General features: G+C 32.5%; 2 protein-coding genes across 2 annotated transcripts; one reads left to right on the plus strand and one right to left on the minus strand.

Annotated features, from left to right (window-relative positions):
• The first annotated feature begins 2135 nt into the window (after positions 1-2135).
• Positions 2136-7921, plus strand: LOC106755115 (altered inheritance rate of mitochondria protein 25). Its single transcript, XM_014637214.2, has 11 exons — positions 2136-2662; positions 3043-3129; positions 3349-3390; positions 3506-3550; positions 4686-4751; positions 4853-4909; positions 4995-5056; positions 6308-6428; positions 7033-7110; positions 7192-7298; positions 7506-7921. Exons 1-11 carry the CDS (start codon positions 2270-2272, stop codon positions 7534-7536), a joined length of 1089 nt encoding a protein of 362 aa, XP_014492700.1. The 5' UTR covers positions 2136-2269; the 3' UTR covers positions 7537-7921.
• A 1195-nt stretch (positions 7922-9116) lies between these two features.
• On the minus strand, positions 9117-12174 carry LOC106755784. The gene is made up of 3 exons (XM_014637998.2): positions 11938-12174; positions 11130-11332; positions 9117-9720 (listed from the first exon to the last, which is right to left on the minus strand). Exons 1-3 carry the CDS (start codon positions 12031-12033, stop codon positions 9396-9398), a joined length of 624 nt encoding a protein of 207 aa, XP_014493484.1. The 5' UTR covers positions 12034-12174; the 3' UTR covers positions 9117-9395.
• Positions 12175-13092: the final 918 nt, after the last annotated feature.

Here is a 13092-nt window from a genome sequence, read left to right on the forward strand (position 1 = left end):
GGAACACCCCCCGACCCCTTTACTCCCAAACCACCTGACCCCGTGACTCATTTGATCTCATCTCATCTGATATTATCTCAATTCTCATCTCATCGCTCATCTCATCTCATGACAATATTCTGGCAACAATGAGGGAGAACTTGCATTCTTCTATAAAACGCCTTTATTCAAGATGAAATATGTAAGATTTTCAACATATTTTAATATAAGCTACACATGATGGTGATATGAGGGAGGATGACATTTCAAAATCTAATCTTTCAAAGCATATATTGTTCTTTAAAAAAGCAAAAATTCTAACTTTTATATAAAACATATATAATATATCTTTGGACAAATGGAAGAACTCCTCGTGTTTTATACCCACCACTTGTTTCCTTACTAGAACGTCTTGAATTTCATTCTCTAATGTCTCCATTCAAGCCTAACTCATGAGTTCATTCTCACTTTTTTTCAATGTTCGATCTAAACTTACATCAATTTATCAAGTTTCATGTTCAATCACGTTCCTTTTCTTAAAAAGACACCATTCAATCCTTATTTTTTTCTTCCAAAATTCAAATTGATCATATAAATAGTTATAATAAGATAACATATCATACTTTTTAGAAAGGTAAAGATGTAAAAAATGAATTATAACTCACGAGCCAATTCAACTCACATGGATCGATTAAATAAATTTTAGTTTTTTTTAATATGGATTGATGAGTTTAATTCATAACATAAACAAGTTTTAAACGAGTTAGATGTGAATTGATTTATTGTTGATCAATAATAACATTTTATAAGTTGCTATTAATTTTTATTGATCAATAATAACATTTTATAAGTTGTTATTAGTCTTTATTAATCTTTCTATCACTTTTATAATTTTTTATTAAAATTATTTACTAATTCTAATATATAGTTCACAAATTGATATTTTTATGTATTATAATATTATTAAATAATATTTAAATAATTTAAATGTTTAATTTAATTGTTTGTAAATTATATATGTTAATATTTTAATTTTCAATTACTATCATTGTAATAATATTTGAAAAATAAAATAAATACTTGTTAGTCTTAAAAAAAAATGAATTAAGTCCTTTATAAATAAATTTGAAAAACAAAACATTCTTAGTGAAAAAACACGCAAACATACCAATCAATGAATCAAGCCAAATTACAAAATTTATGATTTATGAGAAAATAAGTTAAGCTAACCTTATATTCCTTTAGGTCAACCCTTGTGAATTAAATTCGTTCATTTTAAAAAGTTTATTGCAATTCATTTGCATTTTAAAATGACACACAATGGTAAAAAAGAAAGTGAGATAAAATAGAGAGACTAAAAACAATCCAGTTTTTATTGAATCAATTTTTTATTCGAAATCACACCTGGCCCAGAAAAAGTTTTCCTAACGCTTAATGTCAATACCATGCAAGTAATAATCATAATTTCACAACATTTTTTTATAATATTTTAATATTATTTACAATATATTTTTTATTGATTAATAGTGGTATTTATGATTATATTATGGGACGTCCGTCCACCATGATCGGTATGACACGTATACTCACAGGACATCCGTCCGTCCTTAACATGCTAACTTTATCTGTATCGTTCCAATTGTCCCACGTTCTCATAAGACGTTCGCATCCGTCCACCATGGTTGGTATGACATGTGTACCTGCAAGATATTTGTATGTCCTTAACATGTTAACCTTGTCTGTATCATTCTTTTGGGGTTATTGATCGCATGTATGGAATGTAAGGTTCGGATGCGTCGCTTTCAGATAAACGAAGACATTATTATTGATTATAAAATAATTTTAGATCAATTATAAAATGACCCGAAAATAGTATTAAGATGTTGTGATTTTTTTTTTATCAAAATATCATTATCAATAGTTGACCATGTTAAACAATACATCTGTTTCTAAAATATATAATAAAAAAGTGAATTGATTAAAATCCGAATTCAGATTCTTTGTTAAATTTTTTATACTGTCCTCTCAAATTTTAAATATTTAATACTTAATTTTTTTAATATATTCTAAAATATAAAAATTAATGTAATAAAATGTAGTTTGAAGACATAACAAAATAAAGAGATAATCCAAATTCTTAAAATCCTAAAATATCAAAAAATAAGACATATGCGAACTATGAAGCGATTGAAGTTGTATTTGGGCTTTGGTGAATATTGATCACCGTTCCACCATTTTCTCTTTCACCATCACTACCTGGTGTTTCAATTTTGGAGGTTTTAAACTGAAGATGAAGAATTGGCAGAGGAAGGGTTGGAAATGGCTATCAAACCTTGCAAGTTCTCCCGTTCGTTTTCATGGAAACGTTGCCGTTGCTGCCAAACACAATCGCAATCCCTTTACTCTGGCTCGGCCATTCGGAAGCGCCATTGATGGTGGAAATGAAGTGGATCTTCATCGATTGACGAGGGAGTTCCTCGCGAAGCTTTGGGTTGATGATAGAAAAATGAGAAACCACAGAGGGAGGAAATTAGTTAAATCCTGTGGAGGTTATGGTGGTGACCCGCGCTGGTTTTCTGCTTCATCTGGTGCCGTCAGAAGAGGTAAACGACGGCTCGGTTTGAAGCAACCCCCTATCAGTCAATCGGTTTCTGAATTCTTCGAATCACTGTCTCCCGAAGAGGTCCTTTCCTGTCCCTAGTTTGCACTTTTTTTGTTAATTCATGTTATCATATATCCTGTTAAGCATTGTTGCATTGTTATGTTAGATAAGTGACTTTGGATCTTGATAACCATGCTTTTACTTCCTGCAATTACTTGTGTTGAACTGTATCATGACTGCCACTCCTTTCATGTAGATACAAATAAGGGTGTTTTTTGCATAAAATTTTGAAACCAATGAGCATTTATGGTTTTTGTTTTTTATTGTTTTGGAATTTAGTTTAGGCATATTCTTGTTTACTAATTTTGTTCCCTTAAGAAAATCACAAACAAATGGTCCTACTTATAGATCCTATTTGTCAACTTTGATATGGACGAGTTCTACTTGCCCTTTTTTATTAGGCAAAGGTAGCACCACTGCTTGCCAGGTCCAATTTGCTGATTACCAGAGATATCGAGTGGGCAAATCTTGTAATGGGCTTTGAACAGGTGATCATCTTTCTTCTAGAATCCGAAGCTTGGTTCCTATAACTATATTTAAGCAACTTTTTAAAAAGTCCATTTCACATTGTGTGTAATGGATACTTTGTATGTTGAGGCTGTGTGACTTGACTCTAATATTAACTTCTGTCCCTTTTTTTCTATCTCTCTTGACTATTACTCTTGACTCCAAGTCTAATTTTGTGATTTTGTTTGGTTGGATTGAAGGAAAATCGTTATGCAATTGTAGATGCGTGCTATCCTCAGTCGGTCAGTGACAATTATTATCTCATTTTCATCAAGTTATACGATCCGTATGTATTTTTCTTACACAGCTTGTAGCATGGATGGTTGACCTTTTTGTCTATTTGTTGCTATGATGCAGCCCGTAGGTTATATTCGTGAACAGAGCAATGTTATTACCAGACAGGTATTCATTACAATCCTTTGAACTTATATTCCTTTGATTGTTTTATTCTAGAACATGTTTCAAGTATCATCCACATGGAAATAAAGTAGTTATTATATATTTTTGTTGTTATAAATCATTTTGTGGTAAAAGGGATCTCATGGTCAATAGCATCACTGAAGAGTTTGGTTTTTAACTGATTCCAGTGACATCATGTCATCTATGTAGCCAACCTCACCTAGCTAATGGGATAAGGCTTTCGTCATCAAGCAAACTTAGATGCCTGCATATTCTTTAGATAAAGATGCTTTCGTTCTGTTATTCATTTCTATATCATTCCATACTTGTAGACTGTTCTTTTTGCAACCTCCAAGAACAAAAGAAATTAGAAATACCAATACTTCCAAATAGAGGGTGATAGGTATAGTTTAAAAATCATCAATAAAGAATAAAAAATTACATCAGCATGGATAATATTTTTTCGCCACATCTCCTGATAAGTTGTTCAGTCAAGTCCTTAAAACCTTACTCGTTGTCCCTTATATGGTTCAGAAATACAATTGGTATTTCAAAAACTTCCAAAGGGAAGCGGGCATCGCATAATCTGTCTTGATGACATTTGGCAAATCCACCTCCCAACCTATATCTTACATTCAAATCTTCATTTACCAAATTAGATTTAACAGATAATAAGTTCCATTAATATTAGATACAGGCAATTTATGAGGAAAAACAGACCTTGTTTGAATATTAGTGCACAAAATATCGTACTACCTCACATTCCCGTTAACAATTACTCTAAATTGTAACATGAATGATTAGAATCATGTCTTACAATATGTGGAATGAAAACATCCTTTTAACTTGACAAGTCTAGTTTTGGATTATGAAAGGGTCATCTTATTTGCTAACTTTTACACGAGAGTGATCAACTTGGTGTCCATTAGTAAGTTCTTTGTTTGCCCAAAGAGGTAGAAATTTCTAAAGTTGTGTTGGTGTTCAAATTTGGGCACTTTGTGCATTGGTTGGGATCTGGAAGGAGTAATTCAATTGTTGCATTTGCAAGTTATGCGATTCGTCTTGGTTTGATTTGTGTGTGCTTTTCATGTACGTATCGTGAATTTCATTTCATTCCATTTCAACCTTCTTGTTGCAGTTGCTTCGTCTAAGACGGCCTTTTGTTGCACACATAACTGACGGCCTGGGGAATGAGCTCTTTAGGGTAAGGAACATATATTTTTTATGTTGGTTTTGTTTTATGCACGTGAAAAATTTATTTTTTATTCACTTTAGCGAAATAAATCAAACAACTTGCATGGTTAGGTTCGAAGACCCTTTTGGTGGATTACAAGCTCAATTTATGCAGAAGTTGATGGTAAGGTATGCCAAATGTTGTACATCGTTTTATATGAGTAAGTTGTTTTTCATGACTTTGGTTGTTAATTGTGTTAACTCCTCTCTTTAGGAAGTTGGAGTAGTTCACAGGCGATGGCATCTCTGGAGGAGAATCTATGATTTGTATCTGGGGTAATATAAAGATACTATTTTTTTACTTGTTATAATTAATCATCAAATTCATAATGACCTTACATATCTTTTTATATCTGAATATTTCTTTCCTATGGCTATTGGATTCAATTTGATATTGCTAACAGTAAAAGGACAGAAGTTTAACTGTCTGTAGAGGAAGTAATATGGATGTGATTATTTAATTTGTGTCCTTTTGTCTTTTTTTTTTCTTTTTCTTTAGCAACCTGCACTATATTTGACTTGGTTTTGATTTTTTGCGTGTATTCAGTTTGACATTTATATTTCAATTTTTTCTAAGATAACTTAATTATTGGATGACAAAATTTGCAGTAACAATTATCTATTATCTATATGTAATTTTTCACTTCATGAAAGTCAACTGGCATGTTATCTTTCCCTAATATATTTCCAAATAATCGGTCATTTTCTTTGTCTTTTTATGTTTAGGAAGGAGGAAAATGGATTTCATTATACCAGTGGCCATAATAGGAATTGAGTTGGAAACAGTGGAAATACTAAAATTAGTAACGGAAGAAATAAAGCTTTGGTGAAGATAGCTCTCTGGCCCCATTGGATCACCACCCTCCCTCCAAAAAAATGGAATCTGTATATAACTCGATAGGAAGTTTATAGAAGTTGATTCTGTTCTAGAAAAGATGCAATGGTAATAACCTATGATATCATTGTGTATCCATATGATCGACCATCTCAATATATAGTTCAGTTTTCTGACACAGCTTTCTAGCTGGTCCAAATATTTAGGAAACTTTAAGCCGTGGGGTGCTAATGCTTAGAGTTCACTGGTTGTATGCCTGCATTGTCCATGCAGCTTCTAATGAAGCAATGGGGAACTTTATAGCATTTTATTCTGTACCTTGTGTGTTTGCCCTTGTTCCTCGTCTAAGTCTTTTTCTTTTCGGTTTTCATTTACCATTTGTTGCTTGTATTTAGTAAAGTTAGAACACGGGTCTTAGATCTTAATTAGTGCACCATATTCTTGAGTTCTCCTTGATACAAGTTTGATTCATTCTGCAGTTTTATTGTTGTGTGTGCTGTGTTCATCAATAATGATGCTCTATCTGAGAATAAAATTTGATTGGCTACTTTTATTCGAAAAATTGTTCACATGTGTTCCTGACCTATTTGATTCATTTTCTATGAATTCACTTTTGTTCAGAGGGCTCTAGTTTAAAATTTCATAGCATTCGTCTTTTGTACAAAATGTGAGTCTAATAACAAAATTTGCAGGAATAAGCAATTTGCTGTGGTAGAGAATCCTGGCTTATGGAATTGGACATTCACACTGAAAGATATTAATGGTGAGGTGCTTGCTCAAATAGACCGTGACTGGAGGGGTTTTGGCTTTGAGGTTGGTTTTTGGCATTTATCTATTGCTTTGTTAATATTTTTTAGATTACCTTTGTTAAACATGCTAATCATTGACTGCTATTTTTATCTTTTATCATTACTTGTCTTTTAAACATTCCAAGTAAATTTTTCCTTTCGAAAATATCTATGGTTAGATTGCGATTTCCATTGGTTTTGTTCTACAAATTAAATCTTAATTTGATATTTATCATAATCAACCACATAGCTAAGTTATCTATATGGCACCTGGTAATTGACAACTAATGTTATTAAGCACAGTTTTATCAAGTTTCAATTGAAAGTTGAAACGATAGAATCATCTAGTATATATTTATATATCTATACTATAATTATGGGTTCTCCCTGAAGCTTTTAACCAGACGAACAGCCCATTATTGACCGGTGTACCATAAATCCTTGCCTTGTTTCTTGTCTTCCTGTTTTTCAAGTGCAATGGATTTAACTTCATGCCTATATCAAATATAAACTTTTCTAACTGTTATTGTGAAGTCATTTAACTGAAGAATTTCATGTTCAGTTCTTCAAATATTTTAAGTGTTGCGTCGGAATTCAAACCTGAATTATAAGTTGACCGAAATGTGCAGATTTTGACCGATGCTGGTCAGTATGTGATTCGATTTGGGAGTTCTGATCCCAGCTCTAAGATTGGCGCTGCTAATGCAGTAAAGTCTCCCTACACCTTTTTCTCTAGAAACCTTACCCTTCTCTACTCTTGACTAATTGATATGATGTTCTCTCTGCAGATTGAAGACCTGGAAGTCAGTCGCACACTGACCCTTACAGAGAGAGCTGTAACTGTAGCTCTTGCTATATCATTAGATAACGACTACTTCTCAAGACACGGAGGCTGGTAAGCTCTTTGGATTGTTTTAACATGACTGTTTAATGTGTAAATAAAGTTTTGAGAAAAGGATCACCTTCAAACCTGTCGGAAAATATCACCTGCCTGCTTGCTTTTTCATTATCAGTACATTTCTCTTGTTTTACTTGCTGGCAGTCAGATAATTGTAAATGGTATTGATTTTTTTTTTTTTTTTTTTTTAATTTGGGATGTTAGGGGACTACCCTTCCTTGTTGCCGAAGAGTAAAATTGATTTGACAGACAGTAAAATCTGGTTATCTACTGCCAGCATATCTCTGAAGCCATTCTCTTCCAAGTAGTTTTTAAAATTGAAGGTGTTCTATGTTATTATATCAAAATTGACCCCGTTTCTATACTCGAGCTGGTTTTGTCAGTGGGTTATAGGTGTATTAAGATGTAATTTTAATCCCTGTACTCATTGTTAGTTTCATTTTGGTTCCTGTGACGATTAAAGCAGCTACGGGACATTTTATTTTTGAATTAATTTGAATGTTTACCAAGTGGTTAATGCCGTTATTTACCTAGAAAATAACAGTCATTCTGATATTAGCTGATGTCTTATTTACCAATGAGATAATCTAGTTGATTGAGCCACTGCATTTTCTCGCAAATCATGTGTTAAAGCAAGTAAATTGAGTTTTAGAGTTATCCATTGAAGAACTTTTGTTACATGTTAAATGCACTACTGATATAGGAAAAAGCTCAAAATGTTCTTACCAATTGAAAAACAATGCATCACTGGTAACAGGCGATGTCAGTTCTTCACATTATCTCCAACTGCTTTTCTTGTATTCAATCATATCACAAATGCATCAGAAATGCTCAAATTTCTGAAACTTATTTCTTAAACGAGTCTGACATTGATTCTATGAAACCATTATTTACTTCGTGTTCTTCAATGATATATAGAATGTACTTTGTGAATATGAATTGAAGCCGTAACAACTATTTCTTGGGTAACATCTTTCAGAGTTAGTTGAAAGAATTAGAGATAACGAAATTGACACATTTTAACGCTACATAAATGTTTGAAATTCTTATGGTTCAAGAAATGTTGTTTTTGCTATTTCACATTAAAACGTTATCTAAAATTGGTAATTTCTGGATCATATTCATTGCTGTCTTATTTGTCATAGTTAAAAGCTCAATATCCAGTAGATAATGCACTAATTTTCGTCAATTTTTTTGGTAATAATTAGCATCAATTTGAAATCTGTCTGTTCCTTCTTACGCCCCATCAAATTTCTCCCTCAATCTCATTAAAAAAATTTCAAATAATATTTTCCGTAATAGAAAGGAATGATTGCTTTCCCAAAAAAAAATAATAATAATTACGGATTTTTTGTGATAAAAAAATAGATTCCGCAGGTGATAGGGTGTAGATAGAAATTGGACAGGTAAAAGAAGCAATAGCCTTGAAATTTTGATAACATGGGCCGGAAGCCCAAAATAAAAATCAAGATCTTAAACCGTACATTACAATTACTAACTGCACTCACAATAACAGAAAAAGACTCTTACACCCTTCATCACTATACCACATTACCATTGCCACTGTTGTCACCATACCGCTACTCCGGAAGAAAAAAGAAAAGGAGAAGATAGAAATTTCTGAAAATAACTCATTCTAAAAAGTTTTTCCAACACATTTCATGTAAAAATGTTATAAAATACTCGTTCTATGAAAATATGCATTTCAAAAAGTTTATCCGAGAAACCTTTTCTGAAAAAAAATTGTTCAAAATGCATTTGAGTCATTTAAAAAATCATCTGAAAATGTTTCTAAACATATTCCAGAAATCACCCTTACGGAAAGTGCAAGTAAAATATAAGATATAGGTAAAATATTACAATATTGTTTAGTTTATACTTTAATTCTCTGAAGTTAGAAGATGATACTTATAGGTTACATAATAAATGTAGGTCTCTTTAAACATGATATCCAAAGCTACTCCTGCTAAATAGTTCTAACAAATCCAATTATAAACACAGCCAAAAGCACAATTTCCCTCTCAAAAGTGAAGCATATGCACATACAAACCCTAAATATTAGAATTAGGGTTTTGGTTAAAGCAGTAATAGGAATCATGTGAACTGTCGTCTAACGTATGTGTCTTCATGCACAAAGACTGGATCTTGATTAGTCTGAGATGGAATCTGAGGTTGTGCCATGGCTATGACCCCTTGGTTGGGATATGGGTATTGGATACCATTCTTTTTCTCAGTTAGAGAAATGTAATACACAATTCCAAATGCAGCACTTGCAAGGGATAAAATTGCACCCCCTGCAAAAACTCCAGCTTTCACCACATAGCAGTAGTAGTACCCAAAGTACACACTCTCTTCACCTCGTTGATCATTCAGTGCAGCACCAGTAAGCAACAGCAGAAAACCAATTACAAATGTGAACCTGTTTCAACACACATTTACACCAATCATCTCAACTATTTCAATTATACAAGCATGTGATTTTTCTACTAATTGTAGATGAAATCATTTAGCCTACTGTTCTGGAATAAACCTCTGCATCAGACACAAGTTAATGTTGTTCCACAGACAAAACCAATGTACTCGTACAACAGAACAGGCTTTGTTTTTGTTCCTTTTCAATGATCAGTTATACAAACCAGAACAACAGATTACAAACTCAAGAATAAACAAAAGAAATCTATGGTAGAGAATGGCATTTGTGTTCATGAACTTGACATTTACTAAATAAAATCAGACAAATGCACACAGTTTAAAAGAAAGAAAAGAATCGAGATTAATCATACAAATACTATTATGTTTCTACAACCAAAAGTATATGCATATATATCAAAAGAATAATCATGATTATGTACCTCAAAACTCACTAGTGTAATCGTGATAGTTCAAAATTGCTTCTCATTCAAGAATCTTTGCTATCAGTTCCCTATGTGTGTATGTATGTACATTGTAAATAAAATCACAAACGTCTAAGCATGAAGGAATATAAGCCATCATGCATAAGAAACGGAGAAGATTCCTTTAAAAAATAAAATACTAATTCCATATACTCCACGGTTTACCTTATATATACTACCCTAAAAATGAATTATCCAAATCCATAGTCACTGCTGAAGAATCATGTCTGCTTTGTTTAAAGCAGTATTCTCTTTGGAAGAATGAAAGCACCAGAAAATCAACTACTAACAATGGTTTTTAAGCTCCACCACATTAGAGATGACCTACTTGATATGGTACTTCTTAAGCATAGTGGTTCTCCCACCTAATGGACTGGTTTTTTGGATTGGATTCTCTTCTTGTGTTTGAGTCCTAACAATCAGTGTTTTTTATTGAGAATTGGGTAACAGAAAGGACTACCTCTTGGTTGAATGAGGGTGCAAACTAAATACTGATAAATGAGTGAAGTCATCTCGAGGAGAAAAGAGGAAACACCAGGTCAATGACAATAGAAGAGAGCCGCCGTGGGCTTCGGCCTTAGAGGAGGTGACAATATTAGGAGTATCATACTAAGTACGATGAAGTATATGACTGAAACCATCTCAAGGAGAAAGGGGCTACCACCAAATCAGTGTTGATAACGTGAAGTTGTCATGGATGTCAGTCTTAAAGGAGATTCAAATTGAGTAGAATAAGCTACTTGATTAGATACTTAAACTTAAGGTTCTCCCACCTAGTGAACTATCTTCAACCCAAAAGTTTAAGACAATAGGTTTGTAAATCCTCTTACCTATATATTGCTCGTCTTATTCATTTTTATCGAATGTGAAACTTCAAACACACCTTAAATTCCTAACATGATATGATAGACAAAAGGTACAGAGTGAAAATTACCAGGACAAAACAAAGCAGGCCAGTGCTACCTTCCAGTTGGAATCTGGGATTTGGGAACTTCTTCTGCAACAAACACACCCAGTTGCAACATTTATGATTATTTGAGATATCATAAGAGCCAGAGCTGCAATTAAACCAAGAGCCATGGCAGGACTTCGAGGATACGTGCACTGATTGATAGAAACAAAATGCACTTGAGAAGCCTGCATAAGTTACACAACAATACTCATTATATCAAATTTTGCATATAGTGAACATAAACACAGCAAAACTTACAACGAAAATAATAATAAAAAAATAAAAAAAGAGGAAGCTGTCAACATAAGAGTTTACATGAACTGGTGTATTATCTACTCAAAACCTGTCAACATAAGAGTTTACATGAACGACATTATCGTTCCCTTTCCTTTCTCTCCCCTCCAAGGATTCACAGAAAAACCCCTTGCATGTATCTAAATTCATGTCCTTTCTACAGACCCTATCCCTCCAAGGATAACGGACTAATCACCATGCCCAACAAGTAAAGGGGAAAATTTTATGAACACATAGGAAAAGCAAAATCTTTAAGACGAAAAGTGGAACCAAGGAAAACAAAAAGTGCAATTTAAATGTGGCCAATCATAAACGCTTAAACATGCGAAAATGGAAGATTTTGCGAAGAATCATGATAACCCATCAAAGCATGCCCTTAACAGTGGCAAGCACAAGCATTAGACCCAACAGACATTGAACTAAAAATAACACAAAAGATTGATCCTTTCGTTGATAGGTATTCGAGAAAAGCAAGGCACTAACAAAAGACACAAACCTTAATCCTTGTCGCTTCAGCAGCAAAGCTAGTTGCAGCCGCCAACAATCCGAGGAAGCCAACGACGCAGCACACTATCAAAGCCTTTTTCTCCATTCTCTCTGGGAATGGAATTTGTTTGACAGTGAAAGTGTCTCTTTCAGAGAGTGATGTTAGAGAAAACGAAAAGTTGGTAAGCAGCGATGAATGGAAGAGGACAAGAAGCGTGCACCAGGCGACAAGTTCAGAAGACCACGAAACTCAAAATTAAATATCCTCAAATTAAAATAAGATTTTCCAAAATAATTTTATATTTTTATTATTTATTGAAATCTTAAGATTTATAGAATATTAGATGAAAGTAATTCAACAGAAAGGGTGAGATAATTAGTTTTGATTTTTCTAGAGAAAATATAGGGGAAATATCGTATTAATTTCTAGAAAAATTAACTAAATTGGGTAACTATTTTTAATAGATTTTAATTAGTTAAAACAAAAGTTATGTTTAGTTAGAAAGTAGCAATGCTAAAAAAAATTTGTTAAAACCAAAGAAACCGAAAAAGGGTTAAAAAAATCCCAACATTTAAATATTTATGTTTATTTTTTATTCTAAATAAATTTTTTAAGTCAATTGTTAACATGAAGTTTCGAATTGGACTAAAAATCAACACTGAACTGAGAACTTGTAAATAACTTTTGTCATCTTCTCAGTTGCTTATTTATGATGAAATTTCCATTTTGATCTTCATTTGTAAAATAATGTTAATATTTCTTGTTTACGAAAAATACAAAAATCCAAGTTGATATGCCATTTGTGTCCTTTAAAAATATAGTGGATGATGAAGTATATTTAAATTAATATTGACATTAACTGTTAAACGGTGAGATTATATTATTGGAAATATTAGAACAAAATTCTAATTAAGGTTTAAGAAAAACCAGAGTTCATTTTTGGAACAATAATTTTATTTTCCTTGGTTGAAGAAAGAAAGTTTGTCTCTTGAAATATCATTTAAAAACAATCATTATATATAAGTTATGGTCTTTAAAAAATTCATCAAACAATTTTGTTTTAAAAAAAATGCTTACAAAACTAAGAGTAGAAGGTGTATTTAAAATATTATTACTTTCAACTATTAAAAGATCATACATGGTGTCAATATTTCATCAAGTCCG

Source organism: Vigna radiata, chromosome 2, assembly GCF_000741045.1.
Source record: "Vigna radiata var. radiata cultivar VC1973A chromosome 2, Vradiata_ver6, whole genome shotgun sequence".
Lineage (NCBI taxonomy): Eukaryota > Viridiplantae > Streptophyta > Magnoliopsida > Fabales > Fabaceae > Vigna > Vigna radiata.